This window comes from Seriola dumerili, unplaced genomic scaffold (genome assembly GCF_002260705.1).
Source record: "Seriola dumerili isolate Sdu_G_001 unplaced genomic scaffold, Sdu_1.0 BDQW01000668.1, whole genome shotgun sequence".
NCBI lineage: Eukaryota > Metazoa > Chordata > Actinopteri > Carangiformes > Carangidae > Seriola > Seriola dumerili.
The window spans coordinates 544,955-559,739 of record NW_019174923.1 but is presented as its reverse complement, the minus strand read 5'-3'; the positions used below and the strand labels follow the sequence as shown (position 1 = coordinate 559,739).

General features: G+C 39.5%; 2 protein-coding genes across 2 annotated transcripts; one reads left to right on the top strand and one right to left on the bottom strand.

Moving 5' to 3' along the window:
- Positions 1-634: 634 nt before the first annotated feature.
- LOC111236518 (sia-alpha-2,3-Gal-beta-1,4-GlcNAc-R:alpha 2,8-sialyltransferase-like) lies at positions 635-4,962 on the top strand. The gene is made up of 4 exons (XM_022765276.1): positions 635-1,181; positions 2,300-2,422; positions 3,091-3,648; positions 4,063-4,962. The coding sequence occupies exons 1-4, from the start codon at positions 1,024-1,026 to the stop codon at positions 4,346-4,348; spliced, it is 1,125 nt and encodes a 374-aa protein (XP_022620997.1). The 5' UTR covers positions 635-1,023; the 3' UTR covers positions 4,349-4,962.
- Positions 4,963-9,690: 4,728 nt separating this feature from the next.
- Positions 9,691-14,651, bottom strand: LOC111236520 (ras-related protein Rab-27B-like). The gene is made up of 6 exons (XM_022765278.1): positions 14,632-14,651; positions 12,573-12,745; positions 12,308-12,393; positions 11,517-11,620; positions 11,182-11,305; positions 9,691-9,891 (listed from the first exon to the last, which is right to left on the bottom strand). Exons 2-6 carry the CDS (start codon positions 12,723-12,725, stop codon positions 9,702-9,704), a joined length of 657 nt encoding a protein of 218 aa, XP_022620999.1. The 5' UTR covers positions 12,726-12,745; positions 14,632-14,651; the 3' UTR covers positions 9,691-9,701.
- Between the last annotated feature and the right edge of the window lie 134 nt (positions 14,652-14,785).

The window sequence follows — 14,785 nt, the reverse complement described above, 5'->3', positions numbered from 1 at the left end:
CAAGAAAATAACTGTCTGATGTATCAATCATGAAACTAATTGTTGATTTCACTACAATTAAAGACTTAAAACTAAATTTTAACACATTGCTTCTATGAGACAGATCGTGGAGTTGATATTCTAATTCAGTGATGCAAATTTCTAACAAGTTAGTGATTAATCAAATTAAGTAGAGCCAAATGATGGTGTGTAAACCTGGAGCTTTTGGGACTCCTAGGAGTCTGCGGCCCCTTGACAGTTGCCCGCTTAGCCCAGCAGGTAATCCCGCCTTGCTGAGGCTGCACATATGGGGCCCAGATTTTTGTGCTATGCTGGTGAGTAGTATAAAGTAGCATAAAGTGGAATTACTCAGTAAAGTACAAATACCTCACATTTACTTTCCACTACCGCCTAAATGCTCAGATTAAAGATCAGAGGGCACAGGTTAGAGGATTTGACTGTCTCTTCCTCCTGTTTTAAAGCCTCTCCCATCTCTCTATTTCTATCCCATTCAATTTATTACTGGACAAGCTTTCCATTATGCTGAGAGCCGCAGAGAAGCAGCGTGTGTGTGTGTGTGTGTGTGTGTGTGTGTGAGAGAGAGAGAGAGACACAGAGGGAGGGGTAGGGGGGTGGGCGGAGGTGGTGCCGGTGATGCTGCTGGTGGTGGTGCTGGTGTTGGTGAACGGGGCTTGTCTTCTGGCTGGCTGGATGTGTTGACACGCATTTCTGCTCCATCTCCTTGATTAAAGCGGCAGCCTGGAGGGGAGTCGCAGCCGAGTGTGAAGCAGCAGCGGCAGCAGCAGCAGCAGCAGTAGTCAGGGGTCTGGGCAGGCGGAGGAATGAGAGAGGACCGAGCCGCGGCATCTTCACTATGCAGCCGACTACCACCACCAGCCGTCCATTTTATACGACTATATGAGCCGATGAGCTCCAGTTTGTCTGTGTCTTGCAGGCAGGCAGCAACAGTGTGCGGTCCCGGAGATGACAATATAGGCCAACGCCTCGCTGCAGCTACATACAGGGAATGAAAACGCTCCCAAGATGGTCCGCATCGCCAAGGCCCTGGGTTTGGTTATTCTGTGCGTCGCTGTGCTCATACTGTCGCTCATCAGCTATGTCTCCCTGAGAAAAGACAGCCTCTTCACCTCCTCTAAATATTACATGGGAGGCCCGAGGATTATGTTCCATGCAGGATTTCGGTGAGTGATCTTCTTTTTCATAGCAGAGATTGTAGGTAGTTGATGAGATGCAGACCAAGGTTGGTGTAAATATAAACAGAGGAGTGTGGCCTGTAATGTGCATGATTCAACCTGGATGTGATATACAAGCCTTATACATCACTTTCCCTCAATTTGGACCATATGCTTCCTGTCAATCAAACACTGAGCTGTCCAAGGTGGTGCTGAAAATATACTTAGATAAATTATACTTTTAGATAACTTGACACACACTACAGTAGCTATACTGTGAAGGTATGCATCATCCTCATCAACATCACATCCATTTTTTTGTGGCTCAAAAGACAGAGGTGGCAGGTAACTGAGTACATTTCCTCAAGTACTGTGCAGTTCTGAGGTATTTAATATGAGTATTTCCATTTATGCTACTTTATACTTTAAAAGGAAAATTGCATTTTTTTTTATCTTGCTGCATTTATTTGGCACTTACAAGTCACTTTATGAAATATGATGCTTTGTTATGAATTAAACAACTATTTTTTATAATTCTTTAAGTATTTTCTCAATAAAAAAGGCCAAACATTTCATTGTTCTATTGTCTAAGATTTGAGGATTTGTTTATTTTATTTTTGCATGGACAAAACAGGCAATGTAAAGGTTTCACTTTGGGTCTATTGCGAAAGGCTCACTGTTAGTTTTTACGAACCAAAATTTTTTACGTGTGGCATTAGTATTTACACATTATGTAATGGATCTTAATTCTTCTTCCACTACTGATAATTAATAGTTAATTTGAAGATCTATGTTTTACATGTGCAACCCACATGATCAACATGTAAATAGTGTTGAGTACATTTACTCAAATATTGTGTTTAAGTACAACTTGGAGGTACTTGTACTTCACTTAAGTACAAATAAACAATGATACAGCCTATTATTATTATAGAGTAAGCTTGCTGTGGCCTATACGGTATGAAAAACTCAGATCTCTCTATAGAAAACCATCAGAATAAAGGTAGCCAATAATCAAAAACAGGACAAGACCAATACGAATACGAGCGTGACTCTAGATTACGTTTAATATCACATAATGATTACTAAGCATGATATTTCTTTTTTAAATGTAATGTTGTTTTCAGGTCTCAGTTTGCCATGAATTTTCTGGACCCATCCTTCATCCCATTAACCAACGCCCTGAACGAAGAGCTTCAAGGAAAACCGTCCAAATGGAAGTTCAACAAGACTGCTTTTTATCAGCAGAGGTAAGAGATTTTAATTCTCAACTATATTTCCTACTGTACTTCATAAGGTTTTTTCTTTTTTGTTTTATCTGTCATCCTGCAGGATATAGGGTAGGCCAGTAGTGGTTAAGTGTTGGTTAAATGTTAAATGTATAGTTGGACAGGGCAACTAATATTTTCCTTATTGATTAATCTGCCAGTTATTTAATTGATCAATGAACTAATTGTTTGATCTATACAACATTAGAAAATAGTACAAGAAAATGCCCATGATAATTTCCCAGAGCCTGAGGTGACATCTTCAAATTGTTTGTTTTGCCTAATCAACAATCCAACACCTAAAAAAATATTCAGTTTATTATCATATAAAACAGAGAAAAGCATCAAATCTTCACATTTGTGAAGCTGGACTTATTATCTGACTTAAACGATAAATCAATTATCAAAATAGTCACTGATTAATTTTCTGTGGATCGACTAATCAAATATTCTACTTCTACTAACAACTGCACAGTAAGTAATGGCTATGCACTTATGCAGTTATGTCTTGTGGCTGCATCACACTTGTATTTATTGAGCTGAAACTAGATCGCTTGTTTAGATGCATATAAATAGGCCCATAAATACAAAGCTGCATCTCCTATTGCTGCCTGTAACCGTGTTTTCTAAGTGTTTTTTCTTTTTTTCAGGAAAGATATCTTCAGCTACATTGACATTCCCAACAACTTCTCCCTCACAAAGAATCGTGTGCGTGTTGGCCAGCTGATGCACTTTGATTACTCCAGCCACAAGTACGTCTTCTCCATCAGCAACAACTTCAAATCCCTGCTCCCAGACACCTCTCCTATCCTCAACAAGCACTACAGCATGTGTGCTGTGGTGGGAAACAGCGGCATCCTGACCGGCAGCCACTGTGGTCCAGAAATCGACCAGGCTGACTTCGTCTTTCGCTGCAACTTCGCTCCCACGGAGGTCTACTCCAAGGATGTGGGCAGGAAGACCAACCTGACCACCTTTAACCCCAGCATCCTGGAGAGATACTACAATAACCTGCTGACCATTCAAGACAGGAATAATTTCTTCCTCAACCTGAAGAAGCTGGAGGGAGCCATCCTGTGGATCCCCGCCTTCTTCCTCCATACCTCAGCCACAGTGACCAGGACCCTGGTGGACTTCTTTGTGGAGCACAAGGGCCAACTGAAGGTCGAACTGGCCTGGCCAGGAAACATCATGCACGATGTCAACAAGTAAGAGGGCTGATCTGATTTATCATTTGTGCACAACCAAAGTGACAATAATGACACATCTAAATGGAAAGTTTTTTTAGGGCTATAGCCATTGGGATTTTTTGGAGAATTTGAGAGCTTTAGCTGCCCAGAGGGAGGTTACATTCAGCAGTTAAAAACTTTGGCATTGTGGGTGTTGTTTACAGGCTGATTCGAGGACTTTTAGGCTCAGTATATTAAATTTGGTTTTATGCCAACAAAAAATACGTATGTAAAGGACAAGGACTGGGCATCAGTATTGGTGCTCACTGCTCAATGCATCAGTGTTAAAGCTTCAGCAGGAAGGATTAGGATCTGGATATTCTCCACTTTGGAAATCAGAGTTGTTTGGGTTTAATTTATTTTTGACCTGCTGACTTGTCTTTTCCCTCACAGATACTGGAAGACTAAAAACCTCTCTCCCAAACGTCTCAGCACGGGAATACTCATGTACACTCTGGCCTATGCCATGTGCGACGAGATCCATCTGTACGGCTTCTGGCCCTTCGGCTGGGACCCCAACACGGGCAAAGAGCTGCCTTACCACTACTACGACAAGAAAGGGACCAAATTCACCACCAAGTGGCAGGAGACTCACCAGCTGCCCAGCGAGTTCAAGCTGCTCTACAAGCTGCACAGGGAAGGCGTGACCAAGCTCAGTCTGACGCACTGCACTGCTTAGACATACAATGAGTGTTGGATGGTTTAAGAGGTGACTCCACAGGCCGTGACCCAGATACATCAGCTCTGTTCAAAACTTCTGTTGTGACCCACGTTGCATGATAAGTGTTAAGGCAATTTATGACACCCTCATTCTACAAACACACACTCACATCACGCTGTGATTTCACATGAAGATGTCAGGCTCACTCGTGGTATAAATCGCAGATTCATTCGGTATATCGTTGTGTTCAGTACAGTTAGGATTTTTATGCTGCTCAGTTGCTTCCATTAGTCTCCTTTGCATGGCTGCTGGCCGTGGCTAAACAGCTCGAACAGAACAAACGTCTATTTAACTGGAGTCCGCAGGGGATTCAGCTGTGGAAACAGAGAGTCAAATCTGTTTAATACAGTATTGATAGATTTATCGCCTTTTACAACAGTATACTGATTCTGTACACTGAAATCACTGCCCAATCTCAGGGAAGGAGTTAGATCAGTGTTTTTTTGTAATCAGATTCAATGCCTCAAGAGAGGTGCAGTTCCTGTTTTCAGGCCTTTTCCCCCTTGAGCTGTCAGACAATCTGCACTGCTCTGGAAGACGGTATATGTTTACAAGACTGTACTGTATATATCTCTCTCTCTCTATATATATATAGAGAGAGATATATATATATATATAAATATACACACATGTATATAATATACTTGTGTGTCTTTTATTCTCTGTAGACAGTGTGACTGTCCACTTCAAATTTTGTTGAGATTCTTCAAATTTTTGGAATAACAATCAACATTCCAACAATAAGCCATAAAATCCATGGACAGAAAGCAGAAAGTATGTTGTCATTACAATACAGAATTAAAGAAAGTGGTATCGGCCTACATTAGGTTCTGAAACTATAAGACATTTGAAATATCTTCCTACAAGAGTACAAGTCTATAGCCACGCTAGCGGTTACATTCAAGTCACAGAGTTTAGATTTTCAAACAACATAAATACCCGGCAATCTTTGAAAAACCCAAAATGTCGTCTAACAACATTTAACCACTGTTCTTTCTGGTATTCTGATTCTGGTGTTTCCTGACTCCTCAAAGATAATATTTAGTCCACAGCAAGATTTAAAAAAAAAAAAAAAAGAAGTTTTTAACCTGTTTCCCGAGTTGCTACTCTATTTCCTGTCCAGTAAGATGGTAATGACATATCTTCTTACTCTTTTACAACCCAAGACAAATACTAACACGTTATTTTGTTTGCAATTTAAAAAAAGTTAAATTCTTTGTTTGGCTCATGTTGCACAAGTTGAGCCTGACATTGAAATTTTTTGAGAGTTTCGTTAGTTTCATTAAACAGCTTTCTGAGTTTGTCAGGTATTTATTTTTCAGAAATTAGATACTTAGTTTTGTGATGTAATGGCAATACATGAGAGTCACAAACTGGGGCTAAGGTTGCACTGGCTATTCGTAAATCCATTCCTAAGTTTGTGTGTAAAGTTCTTCCTAAATTCTAATTAACTACTAGCTATTTTCAAACTAGTGTGTTACTAAATCTGGTTGCAACCTTATGGTGACGACAAGACTTCAGGGAGTCACTGCTAATGTCAGACAAATAGTAACCCTGGCAGCAAAATTATTCTGGCTCAATATACGCCCCGGTTCCTTGACCCACATACAACATGACTGTCAGATGCTGCTTCCACATCTGGACCAATTCTGGCGCACACAAAGAAAATCTTCCTGGCTGTCAGCCAACACTGGAGGATAACAGCTGGAATCAAGCCAGAAGTGGAAGTGTATGGGGCCAGACTTGGGCTGAGGACTCAGGCATTTGTTGTGCCAGAAGTTTAATTTTGTTTATCAGGGAGCCCATCATCATCAACCACAAATTGTCGTTTTTACACACATTTTTTGTACAGATTAAACAAACGAGATATAGCATGTTAATTAGTGAGCTTTAAAGGTGCTGGTTGGTGGATTTTGTTACCTTTGGAAAGAGCCAGGCTAGCCACTCCCTGTGCTAAGCTAAGCTAACTCGCTGCTGGCTACAGCTTCATATTTAACATACAGACATGAAAGTGGTATCGATTTTCTCAATTGAGTCTCACAAAAAAGACAAGTGTATTTCCCTTTAAAACCCAATATGCTAGCTTTTAAAGACTTTATTATTGAAACATAATGCAACATACGCAACAAAACTTCCAAATGTAAAAGTTTTGCGGAGTTAAACACTGGCAATCCTTTGTAAATGTAGTTAGATATGACTTTGTTTTATTTATATATGCATATAGAGAAATACGTTAATGTTTCAGAGTTAATAGTATTCATGCAGTGTAGTGTGATTTCTAAATATCCGATTATGCTAACCAAACTGCTGTTATTCGGCCATTTAGTGCAACATTACTGACATAACATTTTGTAATTTGAGCTATAGTGTTATTTTTGTGAAATGTAATTTAAAATTTCTCAAGTTTACATTATTAAACAGTATGATAACAGACTTTTGAACCAAATTTTCTATATTTTCTCTTTTACTCTTCAGTCTAAACAGGTTATGTATTTGCAAGCTAATGTTAGCTGCATCAGCTAGTTCCGTTAGCTATGCAACAAGTACACCTGGCAGTTTAGTGGGTGTATATATTCAATTAATATTACATAAGAACTAGTTTGTGTGGTGAAACCTGTTTTAACTTGGCGCATAAATCTCCACTTAGTAAACACAAGCTAAGTGTGAACTTACGAACAGCTGCAACTGTCTCCAGAAAACAAACTGTTGGATCAGTGACAAATGGAGTGGCAATTTTGCAATTCCTACCACTAATGAGGCAAAAAGTGTAAAGTCTGACCAGAGGGTACCAGATTAAGACCATCTTGTGACCTAAATCATGGCGCTAGCATGGCTAAAAACATTAGGAAATATAACATTTTGGACAGTTTCTTCAATTATTCAATATCTACCAACAACTGATCTTTAGGTTACCACTATTTCAATTACAAAAACACTAAAGACGAGACTACACTATTTATTATAGAGCTTTTGATGACTGGGGGAAAGTTATTTATTCATCATGTAACCATATCAATTCCAATATTTGTGACATAAAACAGAAATGAATGAATGTTATATGACTTACTGCATCTTGTATAAAAAAAGCATGATCCATTTAAATGACATTGCATGTGAGGCACTAACAAATCTTTTAGGCTAGTTTTATACAACCTTTTTGAAGATTGTTTTGAGGGTAAAATTTAGTTATTTGCTATTGTTTGTATTCCTGATGGTGTATTCCTCAAGAATATCACCAGTGTCTTTGTATGACAGATGTTTGAAGGCTAAAAAAAAGAAACCTACTGCTATATTCCACATGGGACCAAACCTCTACAGATCGACTTAAAAATGAACAAGCTTTATTTTTTATAAGTGTAAATAATCTTGGGTTCTCAAAAACAGTCCACCCCATCATGCCAGACTGAAGCAGACTGGTGGATAAAGGGTTGAGGACGACTGAGCCCAAACAGTGAAAGCTGGCCATATGACCGTCTTATGACTCTGCAACATGTGCTCCTTGTTTCAAATTCTGGCTTAGGCTGATGTGAAATACACAGAGAAATGCAGTCATTCACACTTCCCAGATGTAGTGTGTGCTTTTGTGCTTATTCAGATTTGGCATGACGGGCATTTGCTTGACATCCTGTCCCACACAAAGCTTTTTTTCTTCCGTCAGATATTTCAGATTTCAGATTTCAGATAGATATAACGTTTGTGTCTCGTCTCTTAATCACAGTGCAGTCACCAACCAACAACCACGAAAATACATCTGATGAATTTCAGGCCATTTAATTGATGTCATAGATGTGTTCATTTAAGAATAATTTAGTCCCTCCATTAGGAATGTTGTGTACACCAAAGACCATATGTTCAAAGGAGCAATGTTACCTTGGCTTGATATAGACCAGTTTGGGATTTTCGAAGCTGTACGACAACTCACACCAAGTATTATGGCAGGAGAAATGGAATATGCCTTTGTTGAATTTCACTTTTTGTGGCACAAAAATTATTTGAAACTTTTGCTTTTTTTGGCTTCAGCCAAAGTGATGTGGTGGAATTTATTTGTGACTCCATGAATGTGCTCCTGTAGTTTGAAAAACGCACTGGCACTGACACGAATGATAGACATTTTCCTCCTCCAAAAAGTTTTTCTTAAGTTTATCTCAGTGTGTGTAAAACCGTAATGATGCTAACAAAGTCTGTGAGGATTGTAATTCCAGTCAGAAAAACAATATAGCTTTTTGTGCATTACATTTAAATGACCAGACAGTGACATACATAATCTTAACATAAATTGTCTTTATTCTAAATGCAGCACTATACAGGACTCATTCCAACAACCCTTTAACATTCTTGTACTTGTGTTCAATCTGCATGGCAACTTCGTTCCATAATGCATAAAAAAGCTTGGCTGCTTATGTACATGTCGTATAAAAGTCATAAATCATGTAAGGGACTGTGCTATCTTGGTTGTTCTAAACAAAAATGATCATCCATATAAGAAATGTAACCATGTCTTAAATGTTTTTAGATTATACTCCATGATAAATATACGTTATGTGCCTGCATACTCCTTCCATCAATGCCTCAATGTGTCAAATAAAAACGGTATTTTTCTCTGACATTACTCATTTGAAGATGTTTTGTTTTGTTTTTTGTTTCTTTTTTTGCTGAACTACTTGATGGCTTTAAACCGGTTTCTGCAGGGTTCACCAATTTAAATCTGAAACTTTTTAATACCCTTTTAATAGCACACACAGTCAAATTGAATAAAATATAATATGGTCAAGCCAGTAAAATAATGAAAATATGGAAAAACCAGTAGGGGTAATATGGCTTAGAATCATTTTTTCTTTACTTCCCAGCCTATAGCGATAATTTCTAAGAATAATAAGAATTATTATGATATATGCTCAATTAATAATTAGACCTGGACCTGGATAATCAGCATAAAATGGATGGATTAACCAATTAAAAATTATTAATTCATTTAAGTTTTTTTTTAAATATTTTCTATAACAACACCTATATTCAGTTTTAAAGTCTTATCTCCTCCTGTCCTTCCTCTTTCTCACTTAACAGTGCATAGGCTATGAATAAATAATATTACAGACAAGAAATATCTAGAGAGGATTTACACGGTAATAACAATATTGGTTTTAGTGAAATGGATATCTCAAGTATGGATCATATTTTAGTTGATTTTCAACTGATCTTCTGCCTTACCTAGCAGGCCCCTTAGTCAAGCTCCATAACAGTGGCAACCCAAACTGCAGTGTCACTCAGGGCAGATGTGAAAAGTGGTTGGAGTGGCTGCTCGTGGTCAAGATCAGCAGGCACACCTCCTCCTGACGGGAGCCTCCACCACTTCGTGGCTCGTGACGGGGCTGCCGTTGGGTGCGGGGCTGGGGCCTCCGTATGTGCTGTGCTCCATCCTCTTCATCACCAGGCCCAGCAGGGTGGACACGGCCTGGTCCACGTCAACACCTGTCACTGCGCTCGTCTCAAAGTAGGGGATGCTGAGGAAAACAGAGAGAGGAGTTCTTTAGTCAATGGTGGAGGAGGAATCCACATCCTTTACTTAAGTAAAGGTCAAAATACCAGACTGTAAAAATATTCTGTTAAAAGTAAAAGTCCTGAATTTGAAAATGTTAAAGTATTAAAACTAAAAACCAAAAAAACTCACTGCAGAGAAAACATCCCCTTTGCACTATTATATATCATACCATTAGATTATTATTACTCATGCATTAATGTAAAGGCAGGACTTTACTGTTGTAGTTGGTTGAGGTGGAGTAGATTTTTTAACTATTTTGTATAGGACTGCAACTAATTATTAATGTGATAATGGATTAATCTGTGGATGATTGTGTAATTAGATTGTCTTGTATGTTTTGATTCAACAACAGATCCAGGAGAAAAATCAGTGCAGCGGAGGTGAAAACAGCTCACTAGCACCATCCTGTGGTGAACTCGAAGTAGGAGTGCAGTGTTCATCAAATTAAATCTAAGACTTGAAAGATGTTTTTAATATCACCAGTGGGGGCATTTAGGTATTGAAGCATTTAGTAACTACATGCGTTTATTGAATTCATATCACCTTTTTTTCCACCTCATTTTGTGCATAAGCCTGAAAATAATGTGCCCAAAATAAAAACAGGGTTACTGTTCCTCAACCCTTTTGATCGGCCTCCTTTGACATAAAAAGGAATATGAGGCCTGTGGTAGTACCGTTTGTGTCACACGCATGAACCAAGTCTTTATCAACAGCTGTGGCGGTGATATGTGGATCCTAAAATGCTTTACACAGAAAGAATCAGGGGACTTGGACCTTTCAAACAATGTCTGATTTGTCGAGGACAGTCGGGACAGTGTCTTTTAAAAGGCAAATAAAATCAAGTGTGTATGAGTTCATTTCGAGCCTTTCAATCCTCCCTCATGAAGGAGGAGGGTATTATGACATGGCAAATTACTATTATTTAGTCTTTCCTCTGTGTGTGAAATAAGTGTGAGGCAAGTCAGGTGTCTGTGGCTCAGATGTGGGATCTACTCTGAATTTGATTTGTGTTTATCAATAGAATCTGAGGAAACTTTTTGTTCAGTCGGTGCTATAGTAAATGTGAATAGAAACATGGGTTAGTTGGGTTAGAGAAAGAGCAGTGGCGGATAGTGGCAACTCCTCAAAACAAAAAGAGGAAATTGTAGCAACTTGACCGATATTCATCTCCACTACACATACACTTCACACGGTCTCACACTGTTCCTTTAACACATAACTCACAAACAATAGCAACGATTTAAAGCCTCACCCGTATCTGTCTGCCAGATCTCTGGCCTGTCTGGCGTGAACATCCCTGGCGTCTCGGAGGTCGGCCTTGGTGCCCACCAACACGATATCTGGACTATCACAGTACGCGTTGGCCTGTAGCTGACCTGAACCAACACAGAGGGAGTCATTTAAACCCATGTAATGCAAATAGACATGCATGAGTAAACTTGAAAGTCTGCTCAGAAATTCCCCTAGTCAAGGTTGTTACTGACAAAGGCAACTTTGCATCTCGCTCTCAGTGGCAACAGGAGAGAAAACATTGATCTGAAAGAGTATTGATCTTGAGGCAGAGCAGACTGCTGAGACGACACATACTCATCCAGTTCCTGACGTTGAGGAAACTTTGCTGATTGGTCAAGTCGAACATCAGCAGGAAGCCCATGGCATCTCTGAAGAAAGCTGTGGTGAGGCTGCGGAACCTGAAAACAGACGGACAACTTTCAACAACTGATGGACGGGTTGACGTGATATTTTGTACAAAGATTCATGGAAAGTCGTGGAACTATAGTACATTTACTCAAGTAATGTACTTAAGTACGGTTTTGAGTTACTTGTGCTTTTCTTGAGTGCTTCTATTTTGTGCTACTTTACAGTTTTATTGCACTACATTTAACTATGGTTAAGGTAAGTTGTAGTTATTTTTCACATATAATAATCTACAGCGTTGTTTAAGATGATCTCGGCCTGGGATGACCTTTTTAAGGATGAGATCAACTGACTAGATTTGCAAATGGTTAACTGCCCCTCCGCCGTTAAAGTGCAGTGCACAGCCACTTTCTTCAGATTTTTTCCTGAATCTTTTGGGACTGTCTTGTTTTTATGATTTTAGCTTTTTTTTAAATTTTTTAATTTTTTATTATTCTGATGATTTGTTTGAAGAAGAATTTGCAAATCCTCGTCAACAAGTTTCTTGCTTTCAGGACCATTTATTGTCAGCATCTCCTGGTTTGAATTTGTTGGTGGTAAGGGGTACCAGCGTACATCGCTGTTTTCATATTACCACTAGTGGTCACCAAAGTAAAAAGTTTTCCACTTCCTATACATGGGGGCTTTGAATAAACATGTCTATAATGTAAAATATAATGTGAACATAAGGTTAGATTTACCTCTCTTGTCCTGCTGTGTCCCAGAGCTGAAGGTGGACTTTAAAGTTCCTCTCAGTCGTCCCGTCAGAACCTTTCCCTGTGTACATCTGATCCAAATCACAAACCATCATAATCCACCCAAAAACTGTCACACCTCTGAACTGAGTTACATATATTTTAAGACAAAAACAACACATCACTTCTAATATAAAGGTAATATGTTCTTTTTTTAAATAACAGGTAAAATGGCATTTTATCTTTGTCCACCAGAACATATATCACTCACCACTCTCTTTTCCCTGAAGTCAATGCCCACTGTGGTTGTGAATTTGCGGTTGAACTTGTTGTCGGTGTACCTGTAGAGGAAGGTGGTCTTTCCCACCCCAGAGTCCCCAAGTGCCAGCAGCTTGATCAGATAGTCATAGTCCCAGTCAGCCATTGTGCAGCTGAGTGCTCAACCTGCCACAGAGTTGGACTCACAGTACAATGCTTTGCCGGTTTGATGCATCATATAGCAAACCATAACAGTTTAAGGAAAGCCTGCAAGTGGGTTAGGCCGAGTAACTACTTCTAGGCATGGCTGGATTAACCACAGAAGGGGTCTCAGGGCAAAGGTTAACCAGTGCCAACCAGTAGCCCTACTTTACAGTAGAAATTAATTAGTCAACTGAATGAAAATTAATTGGCAGCAATTTTGATGACTGATTAACTATTTAAGCCTGGTACCTGCTCCTCAAATGTGAGTATTTGTTAGTTTCTATGATAGTAAACGTTGTTGGTCAGACCAAAACTACAATTTGAACATGTTACAATCGTTCTTGGGGAAGAACGATGCACATTACACACTAGTTTCTGACATTTTATAGCCTAAACACTGATTATTACAGAAAACAACTATCAGACCTATCGATATTGGTTGCAGCCTTAAGCCGTATTCACGTATTCATAAAACAAGGGTCTCACAGGTGCAGTAGGTGCAGTGCCCCTCTGAAACTCCCAGTGGGGTGCCACCTTTACTACAACACTAATGATGCTAGCTACGTTTCAGAGACTCAGCGTCTTTCCAACAATTTTGGAAGCTGCATCTACATCCTGATACTTCACTAAGTGGATAGGCTGCCTTCGGTCTCAATATGAGGGTAATTTGTTCTTGTACAGTTAATTGAGAAACATAAGTAGACTACTTAGTTTTGCATTTGTTCAAGCAGCGATTGGCTGTGCCCACAAATGTCAGTGCAGCTCGGGTCAAAGTTCAACAAATTTGGACAGATGTCACAACGCACCACAAACACAATAGTGAAGAGGTGTGTGCAAAAGCTTTTTTTTTCCATGATAATGTGAATCCACCATTACAGTTAATGGAAGAATACTACCTTTTTATGCAGGATAATTCACTTGAAACTTAAAAAATGGAAGCAGTTTGATGAATAATTCTGAACACAAATGAACTAAAACAGATAAGGTCTTAAAACTTGATTTGGTCCCTCTCCAAGACCATGGCGACAAGACGGAGGACCCTTTATTCTACTTTAGTGGTGCAGATCTTCAACAAATTTGCCGTTAATCAAATTATGTAGAACCAACTGATATGAATTGAATCTTGGGCCCGTGGGCAGTTGCCTGTTGGTTCACACAGGCATAGCAAGACGTCATAACTCCCCACTCATTAGGCAATGATCAGAGAGGGACTAGCACATGACTGGAGCTGGCTTCCACATGAGCAGTCAAATGCCTCTTCAGAGTTTTCTCTGACTTTGCTGAGTGAAAAAGCTCGGCTTGTTTGGCAGACAGAACTCCTTTTATTGACTTAAAGGGCTACGGGCAGACAGCTCAACACTGTATGACGCCACTCAGGTCACTGCAATGCTTCAGTTACACTTGGCAGACCAATATAACCAGCATGGAAAATCAGATTTGCTTATGTAAGAGATTGGTTGAGATGCCACATGGGCACAAGCAAACAATCTTGAAGAATACCATTTGTCTAATATTATATATTCTAAAACTCCTTGCTGCCATAAGTTATTATGCAAGTGCATTCAGAAATGATTCACTGTCATGCAACCACAGCAGTGACAGGACAGGGGATACTACCATTAAATCTGGAGTCAATTCCCATGTGCACGATTAATGGTATTGTATTCTTTGCAATCAGCAGGGTGAGGAGAGGCTGCCTCTAACCTACCGCAGCGTCTGTGTTAATCTAACAAAACACCATCAAGCCATTATTTGGTGATTTCATAAAATACCTACAGACTCAAAGCAGCACAATCAAATTTTCCTCACTAATAATCACTAAACTAACAGCTTCCTTAAAATCACAAAAAAATAATTAGGTTCCTTACCAGTCCGTCTGCAGCAGGTGCCAACGTCCATTCAGAGGTCCCCCAGCTAGTCCTGACAAAATAAAATAATCGCTATCATGATGCGATGGTATATAGTAGACCCTGAACCTTTCCCCCTTCTTACATGTGATCCAGGGAGGAGTTTCATGCCAGC

Bases quoted from the DNA above. Each gene is read 5' to 3' on its own strand.
- LOC111236518 (XM_022765276.1), top strand. From the start codon at position 1,024: ATGGTCCGCATCGCCAAGGCCCTGGGTTTGGTTATTCTGTGCGTCGCT. The intron at 1,182-2,299 runs GTGAGTGATCTT...TGTTGTTTTCAG, and splicing joins ATGTTCCATGCAGGATTTCG to GTCTCAGTTTGCCATGAATT. The intron at 2,423-3,090 runs GTAAGAGATTTT...TCTTTTTTTCAG, and splicing joins ACTGCTTTTTATCAGCAGAG to GAAAGATATCTTCAGCTACA.
- LOC111236520 (XM_022765278.1), bottom strand. From the start codon at position 12,725: ATGGCTGACTGGGACTATGACTATCTGATCAAGCTGCTGGCACTTGGG. The intron at 11,621-12,307 runs GTAAATCTAACC...GTCTGTTTTCAG, and splicing joins GACACAGCAGGACAAGAGAG to GTTCCGCAGCCTCACCACAG. The intron at 11,306-11,516 runs GTATGTGTCGTC...GTGTTGGTTCAG, and splicing joins CAACGTCAGGAACTGGATGA to GTCAGCTACAGGCCAACGCG.